This window comes from Argiope bruennichi, chromosome 3, assembly GCF_947563725.1.
Source record: "Argiope bruennichi chromosome 3, qqArgBrue1.1, whole genome shotgun sequence".
Classification (NCBI taxonomy): Eukaryota; Metazoa; Arthropoda; class Arachnida; order Araneae; family Araneidae; genus Argiope; species Argiope bruennichi.
This window is the reverse complement of record NC_079153.1, coordinates 88,007,435-88,026,026: the sequence shown is the minus strand read 5'-3', so window position 1 is coordinate 88,026,026 and position 18,592 is coordinate 88,007,435. Positions and strand designations below refer to the sequence as shown.

Here is an 18,592-nt window from a genome sequence, read left to right as displayed (position 1 = left end):
AAAAGATTTACCAAAGGGTAATCTTATTATTACTAAATTTCGAATGATTCTGTGTTTTGAAGAAATAGGAGCTTGTGCAGTGAAACTTGCATGTGGCCGGATACCAAATGGAATACGAAAAAAATAGTAATTGAAATTATTGAATAAGGAATTGCAAATGTATATGAGAGTGGTAATGCTTGTGTAGTTTAATAAGTTATCATTTTTTCATAAAAGACATTTTTAATAAGTTATCATTTTTCGCAAAAGTTGTTTTAGGTTGACTTTTTTTTTAATAATAAATGCTTTATTTGAAATATCAACATGTACTTTTGAGGCATATGTTATTTTTTATTCTTATTTGGTAAACATTAATCATAACGCATTAAGCATATTCTTTCGGGTAATAATGAATGATCGAACCATCATTGCAGCTACATGATAACTGTGCTTTGTTACTTAAAATTATTCATCTTCAGCAATACAAAACCATCTTTAGAAGATAAGCTTAGTCTTAAAAAAAGTAAATTTAAGCCCATTACCAAAGATATAATCTCAAGAGAAACGAGAAAATACTTAGTAGTTTATGTCTGATCTAAGACTTGTATTACTTAAGAGAAGCCTCATTTTTTAGCGGCTTGAGTAAACTGGAACTTAATCTCAGTTACCAACTCCCTGTCTCATAATTCTTAGTAAAGTTGATACTAAGAAGCTGAAGTGTATTGACATTGAATGCGATAATGAGCAATTGTAATTAGTTAATAAATAGTTATATAAATGTTTGGTACTCCCAATATCGCTGGTATATCACATCGGAATCAAATTCATGAGACAAAGACTCATAATAAAGCGAAGATCATGAGATTTATTAGACTTCAGAGGTGATGAGATTATTCAACTTCGTTTCAAATTTAGAATCAATGGCACTAATGACAGCTTTTGTATGAACTCCTCGCAGAGTCCTCTAATGTTAGCTTTTGAGTAGAATAACGAGACAACATGATGATCCTTCTAGTTCTTATTACTCAGAACTCACTTTTGATAACTTTTTGATGAACTTAATTCTTCTTATAATGTTTCTTTATTTTAAGATATACTTCTTTCTAAAAATGTTTCAAGTGTGTATTTCCTAGCGTGTCTTTGTGTGAGCATACGCGCAATTTGTTTCTCTCTCTGTGTGTGTGTGTGTGTGCGTGTGTGTATTTTAAAATATACAGTGTTTGAAATGGCATCAGTTGTTTAGCCAAATGCCTTTAAAAGTCATTTTTTTAGGTTATTTTGCTAAATTATCATTCAGCCTCCTTAAATATTTGAAAAAGAAAAAAAGCTCATATTAGTGTCAAGCAAATGTAACTTTTAAAAATCTGATTTTTTAAGGAAATTTTTGAATGAATATAAGCATAATTGTTGCATTATTGGGCTTTATAAGATTTACATTTGGAAATAACTGTTATATAATACTGAGGAAAAATGATCAATTTTATATGGTTTTTTTTAAAATTTTATTGGTTTATTTTGTTAAAATGGAATTATTTTAGCAATTGTTATTCACGATTTCTAATGGCAGATTTCTGAAATTTTGTTCAGTTATTTACTTTCAAAATAAAGCACTATACTTATCTTTTCAGAAATTAATTATTAATTGATTAATTTTCTATTCATTTCTATTTATTTATTTATTTTTTTGTTTTGTTTTCTAAATAGTTATAAAAGTAGTTTTTAACATAATATAATTATAAATTAATGAGGAAAAATGTTGACATTTTTATTAAATTTGCTTTAAAACTTTGAAGAATCCTTTCTTAATGCCTACCCATTATCTAAGAATTAACTGCATGTCAAATTTGGTTTCTCTGCATTTGACTGTCTGTCTGTTCACGCATTTTGAATAATTTTTCTTCTCACGCATATCGCATCACATAATTGACAGATTACCAGGTTATAAACATCATCAGGCTTTCCAAAATAGAAAAAAATCTTTTAAAAGCCCGACATTATAAGTCAATATTATTTCTATGTTTATAATTATGTTTTAATTAAAGCGAAAGTTTAAAATGCTTTATCGTTTCTAATGAAAATTCAAACAACGTTGTTGTTGTTGTTTAAATTGGGAAAGAAAAATCGAAGTCGTCAAATCATAGAGTTTGGTATTCATATTTGCTATTCTGAGAAAAGTCTAGTCTCGGTTTCAAAAAATAAATCTCATTACGCTTGCACGCAAAATAAATTATAGAAGATTATGAAATTCTAATCTCATAGTTTTTTCCCAAAAAGTTTCAATCTCGGTTTCAACAAAAAATCTCATTATACCTGTATTTAATAAATTAAATTATGAAATGAAAATTTCATAATTTAATTTATTAATACATGAAATTTAATCGTTCTCATATATTTCAGGAAATTTTTATATGCTTCGCTCTCATCAAAATGTCTCATTATGTCTGAATATGATAGATTAGAATGGGAAATTTCAATCTCGTATTATTCAAAAAAAAGTTTCTTTTGTGGTTTCAATAAAATGTTCTCACATTGTAGATAAAATCATACTATTTTAATCTCATACTATTCATAGAAAAGCATCTATCTCAATAAAATGCTTTATTTCGCTTGTATGCAATGGCTCGATTATGATATTCTATTACCATAATGTTCAGAAAACAATTCTAATCTCGACTTCAACAATAGATCATATTATGCTTAGCGAAAATAAAGCTTGGTAAAAGGGCCATCATTCGTCAATATGCGCTATGGTTTGATATGGAAATTTAAAATAAATTTCCCATATTCCCTGCTTATCGCTTGAAAAACTTTTATAAAAAGGTACTAACAATTGCTGAAATATGCAGCCACTTTTCAAAAAATTAAATATGCAAAAAAGCTAATTTATAAACAGGATGTTTTTAAAATCATAACTAAACCTTAAGGTAGAATTTTTTTATTAAATTTAATGCAATATGAATTCACAATAGCATAACAAGCCAGTTTGCATTAATAACAATATACCAATCGTGTATCGCTTAATACGGTAAATTCTTTGAGTACTTACTCTAAGTACTACAAAGCTTTATTGTTGTTGTTCATATTAACATCTACTTGCTATTATCTTATGCTATTGTTATACAATTGAACTGTTGTGTTATTATATGTTCGTATTCCATTAAATTTGTAATTGTTTTAGTTATTTCATTGATATAGAATCCACTGAAGTGCTTTACTCCTTTGTGTTTCTAAACCGATACTCTATTGCTAAAATTATTTGCTTCTTTATGCCTACTCTTAACGACTGTCCCATAATTTTAGAAATTATCTGTAATTTTATAAGAAGAATTGTATTGTATTTCCTTCTATAGTATCATCTCCCTTGAGTGACATTTTATATGCGCATATTTCATTATAGGCTGTATATTAAATTAATAACAAAAAAGACTATTCAAAATTGACTTTGTTAAAAATATAATTGAAAAAGATTATATATTTTCCATTATATGATTAGATGTTGGCATTAAATAAACGTATATTAAAAATCCTAACTATCGAATCATTTTATATTTCTATCAAAGAATTTATTCGAATTTAGCTGATGTCGGTCCCATTATGAACAGTAAATGGTATGTCAAGATATATTATGCTTCAAGTCTTGGTCAATAAGCACTGCAAGAAGCAGACCACATTGAAATAGGGCATATCTAGCTGGTTGGTGGACTCAGGATATGAGGTGTTGACTATTATGATTGCTTCAATGAACTGGAAAGATGCTTTCTTCGATATAAATCCCAGTCAATAAGCAGAATTAGTTGTTGAACACATTGCATGAAGTACAGACTACTATGACTACTTTATTAGGATGATAAAACGTTTTTGTGCTTCAAATTTCATCATTACAGGAAGCAAGTCAAGACGGTTAATCGCATTGTCATTTGACGGATGAGCTTAGTGCATGAAATATTGATTCCAGTTCAACCAATGGATTAACACTGATTTTGTAAAGTATCGCTGCACATCAACTCATATTTAGAGATTTTTCTTTATTGTTTTCTATAAGTAATTTAGCGCGGGGGGGGGGGTAATTATGGAAAACTTTATAAATTCTTTTCGATGTGTATTACATAAAAATTTAACCCCGAAGTAAGAAGATTTTTTTTTCCAAAATTTTCTTTTCAATAATGAATTTTTCTTGTGTTTTATAACTATTTTATATAATTATGAAACGACACTTATATTATTGTTATATTCTTTTCTTTGCAGAATTTTAGTATCTTCCGAGAACAGCCACAAAGAACTCATCCATCTCAACCGTATTTATCCTCGTCTTGCCCCACAACTTCCGGCATGCCACCTGTCCGGCCGAGTGCCGTCACCCACTCTTCAGCATGCCAGGACCATGTATATGTCCGGCTGTCCTTACCCGATGTTCACGTGGAGGACGAAAAAGTGTCGCAATCACAATCCAGCTACTCTCTACCCGCCGTCAGAAAAAGGTGAGCACTCACTTTGTTTGGACTGCAGATAAAAATGAAAAATTAACTAAAAGAGATGTCTTCAGAATATTTTAATGAAAATTTTAGTTAAATAACAGATTAATAAAAAAAGGATTTTTTTCGTGAACTGGAAGGTTAGATTTTTTTCTTTATTTGTTTGATTTTCACGGTCTTCGTAATACATCGCCAAAAAAAAAAAAAATGCAAAAAGAAACTGCAATCGTCAACCGAAGTAACTGATGTAATTTGAGCATGGCGTAATATGAAAATCGTCAAGCTAACCTGATAATGCAGCCATCTTGGCGAAACTTTGGTATTTTATTTATAATGGAGGTTGGCGATCTTACTGTAGTCTGAAAATCCAAATAAACCCATTACCTTTGAGTTCTTGACGTAATCTAAAAATCGCCGAGAAAACACGAAGATCATAAAAATAAGCGTTTTTTTCTTAGTAGTTTATGGTTAATGAAATGGATGCTGTCCTTATATAAGAGCAATTATTGTTGCAGTGTATTGGGTTCTATAAAATTAACAAAGCTGAAATGTATATTGCTCAGATTAAACAAAGAATAAAAAAGTTTTATCTATAGGTTGCGCTCATTTAAACAAAGGATGAGGCTTCTTTTTTGATGAGGTTATACCATTTTCAATATAGCTAGCCTCTTGCTGCTGCAATGACAATTAACGACTTCAGAAAGGAAGGTTTTTAAGTATTATTTGTTAATTAGCGGTGGATATAAATTTTATTAATTGTTAGTTTTATAAAATCGTGAAATCAGGAACTATTTTTGTGCTTACCTTGTATATTTTTGCTTTCTCACGTGTATTCAAGGAGAAAGCAGTGAAATCGTAAAAAAGATTTGACTTCGAGAATTCGACGGATCTTCACGTTAAAGTCTTCCGTTATACTGAGAAAAACATTTTTTGGGAATATGTCTCTTTGTCTGTCAAAGAACAGAATGACTCAAAATTGCTATGAACTATATGGATAAAAATTGGTAAGTGATCATTACGCAAAATTTGTAGTTTGTTTTCAATTTTAATCGAAATACATACAAAAAAAAATTTGTCTGCGTGTAAAACAATAATTACAAAACATAAAGAGCTAAATATAAATCTGACACACAGTCTTAGCATCTAAAGTATAGATTTGTATCAAATTTTGAACCAAATCTATCAACGGATTACAGTCTATAGTCCGTTTGTAAGTAGTGCGTGCTTTGAGTTATGAATATAAAGAGAAAGGTCAAAAACTCAAAGACTTATATAAATTAAATTTGTAACGTTATCTTGTGGCTAGAATTGCATTTTGTATCAAATTTTGATTTCATTCAGGGAAAGAAAGGTGTCAAAAATATATAATCGGTTTTCTCCATCGTACAAGGAGCACAAAACTCTCATTTGCGGGACTTTGAAAATAAAAATCTGAGAACTTGTGGCGTCCATGATCTTAAGTATACGAAAAAGTGTAAGTGAAACAATTGCTACTGGTTTAAAATAATATTTCAGGGAGCGACCATATGCACAGGTTTCATTTTATTAATTACTTGTAAGCCAATATAATTAGTTACTTCCCATAAAAGGATAACTTTCACATGTTTTTAAAATGGATTAAAATTATTCGCAAATAGTTTTGAAGTTACAGGATAGAGAGAATGGAGAGAAGAATAAAGAATTTCAGAGGATATAGAAAAAAAATTTAAAAACGGAAGTTATATTCTCAGTTTTTGGAAACTGACTTATAAAAAAAGAGCAATTAAAAAAGTAGGAAACAAATATGTATCAGGACTGTATAATAAATCAAACCAAAAAAGAATTATTTAAATTTTAATGAAAGAAAGCTGCTATGTAAATTACTCTGCGCACAAAAAAAATGATTTAGAAAAATTTTAAGGGAATTAAGAGGAGTTTTTAAAAATTCCTGTTTCTTAGTACTTAATGTAGAACTTTGCATTAAATGCTATCTACCCTTTTGACTTTTCTATACCTATAACTGTTATTACATTAAATTTTCATAAAAGTTTCTCTAAAACTTTTAATCGAGATCTGAAATATTGAAATAGAATATTATCATCAAGAGGAACATTAGCTTGTAAGTCTAGAACATAAAAAAAATCTATTGCTAGAGTGCATTTCTAAGATTAAGAAACAAATCGAATAAAGGTGTATTAAAAATCTAAATTGTGGCTTTAATGACGCCAAAATCCTTTTTCAGCGGAGAAAAGTTTAAGTAAAATGAGAAAACAAGCACGCACATAAAGCAAACAATATTCTACCGATAAAAAATACTGATATCACTATTTCATTCAAAAGGGTTCAACAACCTCCAGAAAAGCGAAGAAAATGTTGACAAAAAGTGCTCGATAAATTCCCGAAAGTAATAAATTTACATAAAAATACATTTTTTAAAAATAAAATTCTTCAAAACTAAAAAGTATCTTCGATTCTTATGTGATGATGCTGCATTTCGGAGAAGCGATTCTAGGAACAAGATTCGTTTTATTAAAAAGTATTTTTCCCAGAACTGATGAGATATTAGAATTTATTTTAATTTCATTACAATATTAAAAAATAAATAAATTGACTTGAAAATAAATTTTCTAAAATTTAGTAAAATTAGTAAAAAAAAATTGTAGGAAAATGAAATTGATGCAAATATTTTTCTGCGATAATAGCCTTCTTTGTTATTAAAAGAAGTGTTCAAGTTTCGTTTTATTTTTAATTAAAATGAAAAAATTTCTCAGTGAACCATAAAAATTTTAAATTTTCATAGATTTGAGCACAATATTCTACCCTAAAGAGCATTATTCATTGATTCTGTGCGTTATAATTTTTAACATCATTTCGAATCTGTAAGGTTGTTTCCCTGCGCAGTTAGTCTCATTGTAAGGAAGAGAGATTTACAGACATTTTATTGGATGTTGAATAGTTATCGTATAATGACCCCGTTCTTGGCGACGAACTTAGATAGTTTGACCACAAAAATGAAAGATTTTGGAAAATGCAAACACTGTGGCGATATCTTTATTATCCTAGTAGCACACATGTATTGTACGATATTGTGTGGTGTTAAATAATATTCTGACATATTATCTAATATTGAATAATATAATAGAATAGAATATACATTATTTTGCAATATTATACAAAAGATTACCTGGTTAGATCCATCGATTCTTCTAGAAAGTTCTTCGTTTTGTTGGAAAACTCATATAAAGACTAAAGCGAGTAATCCAAATGAATTTCTCCTTTCGAGTGATGCTCGGGAAGCATCATTTTGAGCACCATTGCTGTTTACTGTCTACTTATGTGTTATTGAGTGATGTTCTTTGTATCATTTCGATTGTATTTCTGTTACCTGTGTTTTTGATTTTCGTGGCATAAGACAACGTTTTCCATCATTCATTGGACTCCTTTCATAATAAACCAACTGGACAATATCCATAGCAATATCATTCAATTCACAGAAAGTGTTCCAACCTGAAAAACATTATTATGTTAAAAATTAAATAAACTTGTGAATGGTGCTTAGTGATGATAGATTTATTTTGTGTTCCTTAACCTTTTAGCTAAATTAACCTAATTATAGTTGCGTTCTAGTTCAATTTGCATTATAATAGGGTTGAATTATACTTATTATTGACTATTGTAATGTTGCATCTAATATCGATTTGATTTACTATACTAGCACGTACATCGTTTTTCGGTCATTGTACCGATATAAAGATTTTTCAAACTATGTACATCCTTGAGAGTATTAATTTAAATAAAAAAAACTAGTGGGAGGTCTCCCCAGAACTTTCTTGCATGCTTTCTAATAGAAGTATTATTCTTGAGAACATCTTGCAGGGCATTGGCATATAAAAATTATGAAATATTGGCTTTTGGGGAGAATTTAACATTTTTACTGATTTATCGTGAGATTCTTGGCCAGTTTCTTGGTAATTAATCTCTGCCATGTGGTTAATAATATTAGAAACTCGAATTTGTGCTTTAGGGGCATTTTTTCAAACGATTGAAACAAAATTTGACACTAAACTAACTACACTTGCAGTCACAATGTTCTATGCATAATTTGATATATTTAAGTCATTGCGTTTTTTCAGTTATCGCGTTTATATGTTTCTGAAAATACAGACCGACAGACTGTCAACCGCTTGTTGGATTTGACTCAAAATTTGATGGGATGTCTATACTATAGATGTTAAATCTGAATGCCGAATTTTATCCATCTAGCTCTCTTTATTTCGTAACTATATAGACATTTATACGAACAGTATAAAAGACAACTGAACGGAGTGTGCTCAAAATTTAAAAGAAATCTACAAATCTGACGTTAAGTTCATGTACCAAATTTCATCCGTCTAGCTCAAAACTTTTTTTGAGTTATCTTTGTCAGAGACACATGGACAGACAGATATTTTCCAAAAATGAATTTTTCGAACTGTGTGAGGTCTGAAACGATAAGATTCGTCAAAATCTCATGTTCGAATTTTTCGAAAACTGCAATACTTTCACTATGCTTCGTATAAGAAAAAGTTATGAAAAATTATTTATGCAAAATCATTTATCTTTAATAGTAATATATCTTTATAAAATGATGATAAAAAATACCATATTACAATTTTTAAAAACCAATAAATTTTTCTAGATTAGAAAATATTTATTACAAACATTTCCTTATTTTTATATTTTTTTTATATTTGTAAAAATAAAATAAATTATTTCTTAATTTGATACTGAGATAAATTCTTTTTATTTCTTTTATCATTTATTATTTTATTTTATACTAGCCGCCTTTGGCGACCAGCCTATTCGCCAATCTTAATGTTCGTTAAAATTTTAATAATTAAATATTTTATGCAATTCCAACTTTAATAGATTCTTCAGCAAAATATTTTAAAACTTCAAATTTTGATAGTCATATAATTCACTCATAATATTATAAAGGCCTTCAGTCATAACGTGATATGTATCTCTCTCATTTTCTGTTACCCCTCGTAGAATTTATGCTTTAAATTAAAGTGTAAATGATTCATCTGCAATTAATATAATAATATTTTTTACTGAAACAAAGCATTTTTTTTAATAATATGATTACTGATAATAGAGTCACTGAGCGTTTAAACTTTATGGGCACTAAAGAATATCTTTCTTAATTTATGTAATATCTCAAGAATTTGTCAACAAAATTTTCTCAGATTCATCATGAACGGATCGATTCATTAACAATGTTTCATTTTAAATGCATCAAATACTAAGAAAATAAAATGAATCGTTTAAAATAATCTGTCGAAAACAGGTTTAAAAAAACTACTTCAAAAACGATGCACTTAAAACTATAAGCATAAATAAAAAAATATATAACTAACATAAATACAATTTAATTACGAAAGCATGCAACTAACCTAAAAATAATTTAAATCATTGAAAACAGGTTAAAAAAAACTACTTAAAAAACGATGTACTTAAAACTATAAGCATATACAAAAAATATATAACTAACATAAATACAATTTACTTACAAAAGCATACAACTAACCTAAAAGTAATTTAAATCGTCCGTTGATAATGGTTGCCATGCCAACAATCAGAACACAGTGCGCATGCGTGAATTTTCTTCGCCTTTTACGGTAACGCAAATGCGTGAATTTTTTCTACGCCAGTTGGGGTAACGCTATGCAGATTATACATTTTTAATTTCCTTTATTCTGTGTTATTTTAATTCAAAAGTACTTCAGAATGAATCTGAAACATGGATTAATTAACAATGTTTAATTTTAAATGCATAAAACATTAAGAAAATAAACAGAATCGTTTGAAATAATCCGCCGTAAAATGTTAACCCTAGCCTTATTACTGTTGGGAGGAAAAAAAAATAAAGCCTTACTCATTTAGCGGTGGGGGAAATGGAAGATTTTTTTGGCGGAAAAGTTGGCGGTGGGGAAAATGGAAGATTTTTTTGGCGGGAAAGTTAGTTTTTAATTAATAATTAAAATTCTAATTAAAATTTCAATAAAAGGGACCCCAGGTGCACATTCCCGACCTCTAAGGTATACATGTACCAAATTTGGTAGCTTTATGTCAAATGACCTGGCCCGTAGAGCGCCAACACACACACACACACACACACACATTGAGCTTTATTATAAGTATAGATATAGATATAGATATAGATTTCTTTTCTTTTTTTTGTGCTCTTTTTAAACTTTATTTTCAAAGGAAACATACCAAATTTTTGAGAATCATTGCCTTATTCACTTTAAAAGCAGTTTCTCCAACTTCTCCTCTATTCAATTATAAATTCTTTTCAATAACCATTTTCTACACAATGTACTTTATCTTTTAATTTATGCATTTGAAACTATGTATCGTATTGCAAATCCGATATCCGAAGGCTCAAAAAGTTGATAAAATAGAAAAATCTTTTATTTTTCCGGAAATCTATTTACCATAAACTTCGCGAGTGCGAGATGAAATAAATTTTCGTTTTCATTATACATGACAGACTTGGAAAATTAAAAAAGAATTTTTTAAATATTGATCTTATCTCTTTCATTCCGAGAAAATTTAGATTGTTTTTAGGTTTCCGTTATAAATTTTAAAACTAAATGATGAATGGATTTTTTGAATGAATGAATTCATTCCGCTAGAAATTCTAAAATAAATTCTTTTTTTAATCGTTTGGTAATGAGATCCGTTTTCTTTATTCATATTCATTTTAAATTGTGAAACTTTTCGCCAATTAGATTTCTTTTCGATTTAGGAATTTATTTAATTTTTTCAAAAACATTTTGTTTCACAGTTCTCTAACATAATATCTTTCAGTTTCCAATTTATTTAAAAGCATTTTTTCCAGTTTATTTGAATTTCAATTAAATTCTTTGAAACAACATCTCTATTCTTTTAAATCGAAATTAAAATGTATTAGCTATTCCTTAAGAAGTAAATCATCGTTTCATCAAATTTTTATCAATCTGCAATTTTGAAAAATTTCTCGTTGTGTATTTTTACAAGCATTAGTATTATAGTAAAATACAGTGCAAAAATTGAAAAGTGTTATTAAAAATGTGAGAACCTACAACTTAATGAAAATAGATGTAATTATTTTTTAATATTAGTAATTTAACATAATTATATAATAATTATTTTAAATTTCTTAGAATGAAAGACAAAATAGATATATATTTGATAAAAAAGCCATAAAACATTATTTGAGAAAAAAGTTAATCAAGATAATCACATGTGGAAAGAAGATCTTTTAATGGTTTTTCGCCGTTTTATGCTCAACTTTATTACATTTTTTAAATTATCTTTTAAATAATTATAAAATAATATTAATTAACTAAAATACTTTAGTTAGTATTAATTAAAAAATAACGTCTATGCTTGAGTAGACGCTTCAGGGCTTTACTTCTAAAGACAGAATTGATAAATTCATATATTTAGAATATTCAATGATATCAATAGTATATTTTTATCGCTTATTCATTGTTTTATGACTATTATTATAATTTTTATATTATTTCATATAAATATATGTATGATAGCTATCAAATAATATTAACGAGCTTAAATGGATAAGTTATTAATAGTAAAAAAATGGTGAATATACTTTTGTTGGCACTTTAGAATTTTATTTCTTTAGACAAATTTGTTGAATTCCAATAATAAAATATTTCAGTGATACGAATATTGCCTTTTTAATTTTTTTTTTTGAATATCATTATTACAATGTTTACATTATTTCAAAAATAATTATAAATGTATACTAACACTAATTTGCTTTAATACATAAATTACTATTGAAAAATGATGCCTATGTTTACGTACGTATATTAGAATTTTACTTATTGTGGCAGAATTGATAATTTCGTAAGGTTAAACATTTTAATGGCAATTTCGTTTCTAATCAATGAATCACAATCAATTATATACGTATTTGTATCCATAGAAATAGTTTCTGAAAAGCTATTAGATAATTAGAAAATATGGACAACAATTTCTAATTTAATTGTTATTGCTGTTGCTCTCTTTAACTTTGATTCTTATTAATTTTATTTAATCGCAACGTTTTAAAAAACTTTCCGCATTTTAAACTGTTGATATTATTCATCATCAATCTTTCTTGTCTCTTTAACTGACACAAAACGAAACCTATCCGCCTCAAATACTAGGTCGATTTCACCAATTTTTGATTCCAATGAATTTCGTCACTTTGCAAGCATAGCTCACTATTCAGACTGTATTATCATGTTTATTCAATCGTAATATTAAAAAAATTGTTTTGATAAGATGTATTTTATCAAAATTGGACCACATGGTTTTATTAATGTCCTTAATATAATCGCCGAAGATGGCTAACATTAATAAGATTATTTTAGTCATGTCAGAATATTTTGATTAACTATATAATAAGAAAAGAAGATATTAGTTTTAATTGTACTTCCACAAAAAATTATAGAGCACTTTCAATAAGTTAACTTTACTTCAAGGTGACAATATTAATCACCGATAGTTATTGAGGTACAGATGTCTCTTTAATTTTGCAAAATTTCTGAAAATGAAGAATAGAATAGATGACCACTGATGATGTTCATGTGAACATGAGAAAAGATATAAAACAAAAAAAAATTTAATCAGTACTATAATTGCGAAGTGAAGTATTGTTTTTTTTTTCAATTCCTTGCGAAAATGAAGAAGAAAGATAAGGAGGCTACCATTATCATGACACCTTGATGGCTTATTCAGGTGTCATGAGCTTTCAAATGAAACAAAAAATAGCTAAATTATATTAATACTAGCTTTTGCTATTTTAATTATATAAAAACATATATGTTACGGTTAATAATCAATTATTATTAACTAGTGGCTTAGTTGATTTCACCGGAGAATTGGTTATTATTAATTTCGATTAAATCTTTAGCTATAACTTCAATATCCATGAAACCATGAAATTGCCTGATGTTAAAGATGTGTTACTTAATTGGCCTCATATACGCTCCGCTTATTGAAAACATGAAACTTTCTATCAGAGACATGCATGGCGTTATTAAAAATGTAAATGTTCGGTTCATTTATTTTCTCTCTTGCAGTATTGTAATTTTTTTTTATCTTTCTCGTAAGTTGCACAAGTATTGAACAAAACCCTTCCTCTTTGACTTTCAACAATAAAAGGAAAACACTCAATCAGATAGTTGATGAAAAATAAAAACGATTTTAATTTAAAGGTAAAAATACAACTTTTTGTTGAAAATTGGCAAAAACGTATTTAAAAAAAACCGAAATTCATTTTAAAATTTTACGACCACTAAATACAATTAATTAGAAACTAAAATTAACTCTAAATACAATTAATTAGAAACTAAAATTAACTCTAAATACAATTAATTAGAAATATAATTTTTTAATAAAATTTATATAAATTTTATCTCTAATTCCCAATAAAATTAATTATAAAGTTAATTTTTTTAATTTTGAAATAATATACAATTGGTTTTAGTGCTATAATATTTATAGCAATTATCATAGGAAAACTTCAAAATTCAGCTTATAAATTAATCAAAATTCTAATTAGAGCAGTCACTCAAACTTGTGTATTCTCACCTTCCAAAGTATATAACTCCAAATTTAGTAGCTGCAAGTCAAAAGGTGTGGCCTTTAGAGCACCAATTCACACATAAACATTCATCTTTATTATTAGCAGAAATGATAATTGATTAAATGCGTTGACCGTGACATATAAATAAGAGAAATCGAAATTAATTTAATTTCAGTTAGTCAAATTAGATTTGTAATTTAATTAATAAGCTTCCAAACATATAGTTATACAAAATCTACGAATAATGAATTAAATTAAAATTAACTAGCCGCCTTTGACGAAAGGTTACCTTTCTATTTTATTAGTAACATTAATTTGGCAATGTACCTGATTTTACTAAACTATTTTTTATCAAACAAATGAATTTTTTTAAAATTATACTTGCCTTTCAAGCATGTAGCATCCTGATTTGTTAATTGCATGGAATGTGGCGAAATCAGGCCTGCTGTTGATGGAGGATGTTGCATTAAAAATTTTTTTGCCACATTATTCAAAAATGGAGGATTCATAGGGGCAGATAACCATTGACGATACATTACTATGCCTAAAGTTCATATAAAATAAAAATCGGCAAAATTAGTCCAGTAGTTGAAACGGGAGAATTGGGTCTTTATTCTTCCTAATTATTTTAAATATATAGACATGAATAACGTGCATCTGAAATTAAAAATTAAAATCAATATTAAAATATTTCGGTCTTAGAAAATTGATTTTTCTTATTAAATAGATAAATATATTTAATGCATTACGATAGTGTTTTTACTCTGTTTTTTTCTTGTGAAGTCCTATACTCGCAATTTTTCTTAAGTTATTAAAAACTTACCTTCAGTGTGCCTAAAAAAAGTATTCTCTTTAATGGCTAACAACTGTCAATACTCCAGCTGTTCTTTGAAGCAGTACATTATAATTTAATTCGAGAACTTAACTTGACAAAGCAAGGTTCGGAACTTTTAGCATCTAGATTAAAGTTTTAATAAACTATCCAGGACCTTTCGTTAAAATAATAGTCTAAAATATTAGAGATGAGAAAATTCTTCCATATTTTAATCAAGATAGAGAGCTTCTCTGTTGTAATAATATTCTAACTTCTTTTTTCATATAAAGTAGAATATAGGCCTGAAAATGTGAAGCTTTTTTATGGATATTGAAATATGTATTATAGTAGGATAGTAATCACTATATTTTTCTGCCAATTCTTCTTTCTGTGAGAAGGAGGAACAATATCAAAATGGAAATACTAAAGGAATGAGGAAATAAAGCTGATCTTGTATAAATTCTGCTATTAATATCTGTGGTCTCTTTCTTTGTAGTCTAAAGATAGATAAAATTTTAGATGCACTTAAAAGAAAATAATATAAGTACCTTAAACAAGTAATTTGAACTATATTACTTAAGCCTTAATCCATATGTATTCGTAGCTTGCCATTAGTATTTTAATATACTTCACTATAGATTCGTATTGATTTTATTCTTTAATATACACTTGACTCAGATTTTATCTGATTTCTGTATTGATTCATCTTTTGATTCATATATCGATTTTACTTCAGGATTAATTTGGTTTTTCGTATTAACTGACTGAAATTGATTTAATTATCGGTTTCTATTTGAGAACTTTCAAAGCGAATTTAGTACTGCATACACATTACTGATGAATCAATCTTGCAAAATTACAGCCTATTAGAAATTATTATTTCAAAATTACCCTAAAATCACTGAAATATTACTGGTAATTAAATTAGTGATAAGTATCAGTGTAAGCATTCATGTTTCAATGCAGCATTTTCATTGTACAATCGTGGTCTAATGGCAAAATCTACCTTTGAAGATTGTAAAACAGTAGATTATAAATTCGATTCCAATAAAAGTCCACCATATATTCGTACCAGGTTCATACCAAGTTAGTTAGATGTATTTCTAATGATGAACAGTGGTACTTTGAAATAATGCTTATTGTCTCGAATATTATCTTGAACTTCTGCCTTTCAGGATTGTAAGACCGTGGATTAGAAATTCGATTCAAAAGAAAGTACATCAGAGATTCGTGCCAGATCCGTGCCAAGTTAGTTAGATGTATTTGCACTGAGTCTATCATAAATTCGTTCCAGGTCTATGCCTAGTTGGTTAGATGTATTTGCACTGAATCCATCATAAATTCGTGCCATATCTATGCTTAGTTGGTTAGATGTATTTGCACTGAGTCCATCATAAATTCGTTCCAGATCTATGCCAAGTTGGTTAGATATATTTGCACTGAGTCCATCATAAATTCGTACCAGATCTATGCCAAGTTGGTTAGATGTATTTGCACTGAATCCATCATAAATTCATGTCAGGTGCATTGCAAAACAGTCTTGGTCAGATTCCTCCTTACAGACCCATCGCAATAATTTGAAGAAGTATTAACTATCGATTCAAACGTTACCTTTGAAATGAAATTTGACTACATTCTAAATAATGAAATGCATTTGTTTCAAGGTGACCTTGTGTAATTTTTTGAAAAAATGTAAATAAATTACAAGCGGTGTATTCTATTGCTCTTAACTACAATTCTTTTTCCAAAAATTTTCTAAAATTTAATTCCTTATCATGCAAAAATGTAAGTACGGAAAACATATATTTTAATAGATTAACTTTTTTAAAAAAAATGTACTGTCTTAATCAAGTTGAAGAAGCCTGAGAAAAAGTAGAAAGTCCAATTATTGCACTTTTTTATAGAATTTCAGCAATCTTGTGTAATTAAATTTTCTGATCATTTCCAAGATTTCATTAGTGGGCCTCCTGGAGCGGTTTTCTACAGTTACGTAGTCATTTTAAGTTCACTTAGATCTATTCTTAGTCACTATAATTTTTTTCTGCCCTGTGAATGGTTAGAAAAGCTCAACAAGAACTAACATTGTTAGCGAACAAAAAAAAAATCCAATTTTCGCCTCTCTGTCGACAATTTCTTCTTAAACAATTTTTTCCCTCTATCCTTTTTTCGCCACCTCCGTCAGCTTTTTAATCAGAACAATTTCTATTTTATCAAAAACTAAAACGAAAAGCGTGGCTAGGCCTTTCTTTTTTTTTATGCAAGTCTTCGGCAATTTCACTATTCCAGAAATATTTCTTGAGTATAATTAATTCCTATATTCGTGTTTTATTTAAAATTTGATTACACTAAATAATGAAAGACCTGTGAATTTGCAACTCTGAAGCAGAATTAACAACAAGGGTAATAATTTAAGCCCAATAATAGAAATTTTTGTGAAAACTTTTAATTAAAGCATTTATAAGAAAGCCTTGTTTTTCGAAATATTTTCTTTTATTACAAAGCAAAAATTCTGTCATGTTAGCAAAAGAATTTATCAAAATATAATATTTTAGAAGATTCATTGTTTTCCCTTTCTATGCGAGCTGGGATCACTGTTATATAAAATTATATCCATTCAAATGGTTCATATGGTTTAAATATTAGGGTATTCCAAAAGTCTGTTTCTCATCGCTAAAAAGGATCCGTTTTTAAAGCGGCTTGTCACTGGAAACGAAACTTGGATTTTATATGAAAATGTACATAGAAAATGCACTTGGTATAAGGACAATAGGCCTTCAACTGTCGTAAAGCCGCGACTACATCCCAAAAAAGTTCTTTTGTCTATTTGGTGGAATTGGAAAGGAGTAATTTATTACGAGTTCCTTCCTCAAGTGAAATAATAAATTCTACGAAATATTGTCATCAACTGGATGAAATTGAAAGCTGCCATAGCAAAAATTCGACCAGAATTAATGAGCCGATGAGGCGTTGTTTTTCATCCTGACAACGCGAAACCACATATCGCATTAGTCGTAAGGGAGAAGCTCTTACAGTTTTATTAAGATGTTTTACCGCATCCTACATACTCTCCAGATCTCTCTCCATCTGATTATTACTTCTTTCTATCCTTAAAAAGTTCTCTTCACGATAAGTGCTTTAAGTCCATCAGCGAAATAAAAGCGCACCTCGAGGATTATTTCTTGTCCAAAACACAACAATTTTGGAAAGAAGGCATAATGAGGCTTCCTGGGAGATGGAAGAAGGTAATAGAGCTGAAGAGTTATTATGTAACAAAATAAATAATATCTTATATAGTAAATATTGTATATTCATTTCATATTAGAAACAGGAAAGAAACTTATCGGACACCCTAATACAAATTGAATCTCTCATTTCAAATGCAATTAAGGAGAATTCAACGGTACAAATATTTATTTGGGCAACCTGCAATATCACTAATCAAACAATGATCACCTAAAACCTGCAATATCACTTAATCAAACAATGAAAATAGTATTAAACTTTTGAAATAAGGGAAAATATTTTTTTTTTTTTTGATACTGCCTCTGAATACTGAAACTGAACCATACGTCGATAAAAGGGATGACGAGATACATTTCTATAATAAATACCTTGTGTACTTTTTAAGCAATAATTATCTGTTTTTGGCAGGTATAACGGTCTATTATTCTATGTAAGCAAATTCTTCTGTGGAAAACCAAGCAGCGAACAAGGCGTAAT

The 18,592-nt window shown here is 28.4% G+C and overlaps 1 protein-coding gene across 2 annotated transcripts in view; it reads left to right on the top strand.

The window, feature by feature from the left end:
* The window catches only part of LOC129962744 (synaptotagmin-1-like), a 267,950-nt gene that overhangs the window by 228,283 nt on the left and 21,075 nt on the right, over window positions 1-18,592 (top strand). For both annotated transcript variants that reach the window (XM_056076727.1, XM_056076726.1), the window contains one exon: window positions 4,225-4,457. In XM_056076727.1, coding sequence (XP_055932702.1) covers window positions 4,225-4,457 — 233 coding nt within the window. The remainder of the gene's footprint in view (window positions 1-4,224; window positions 4,458-18,592) is intronic.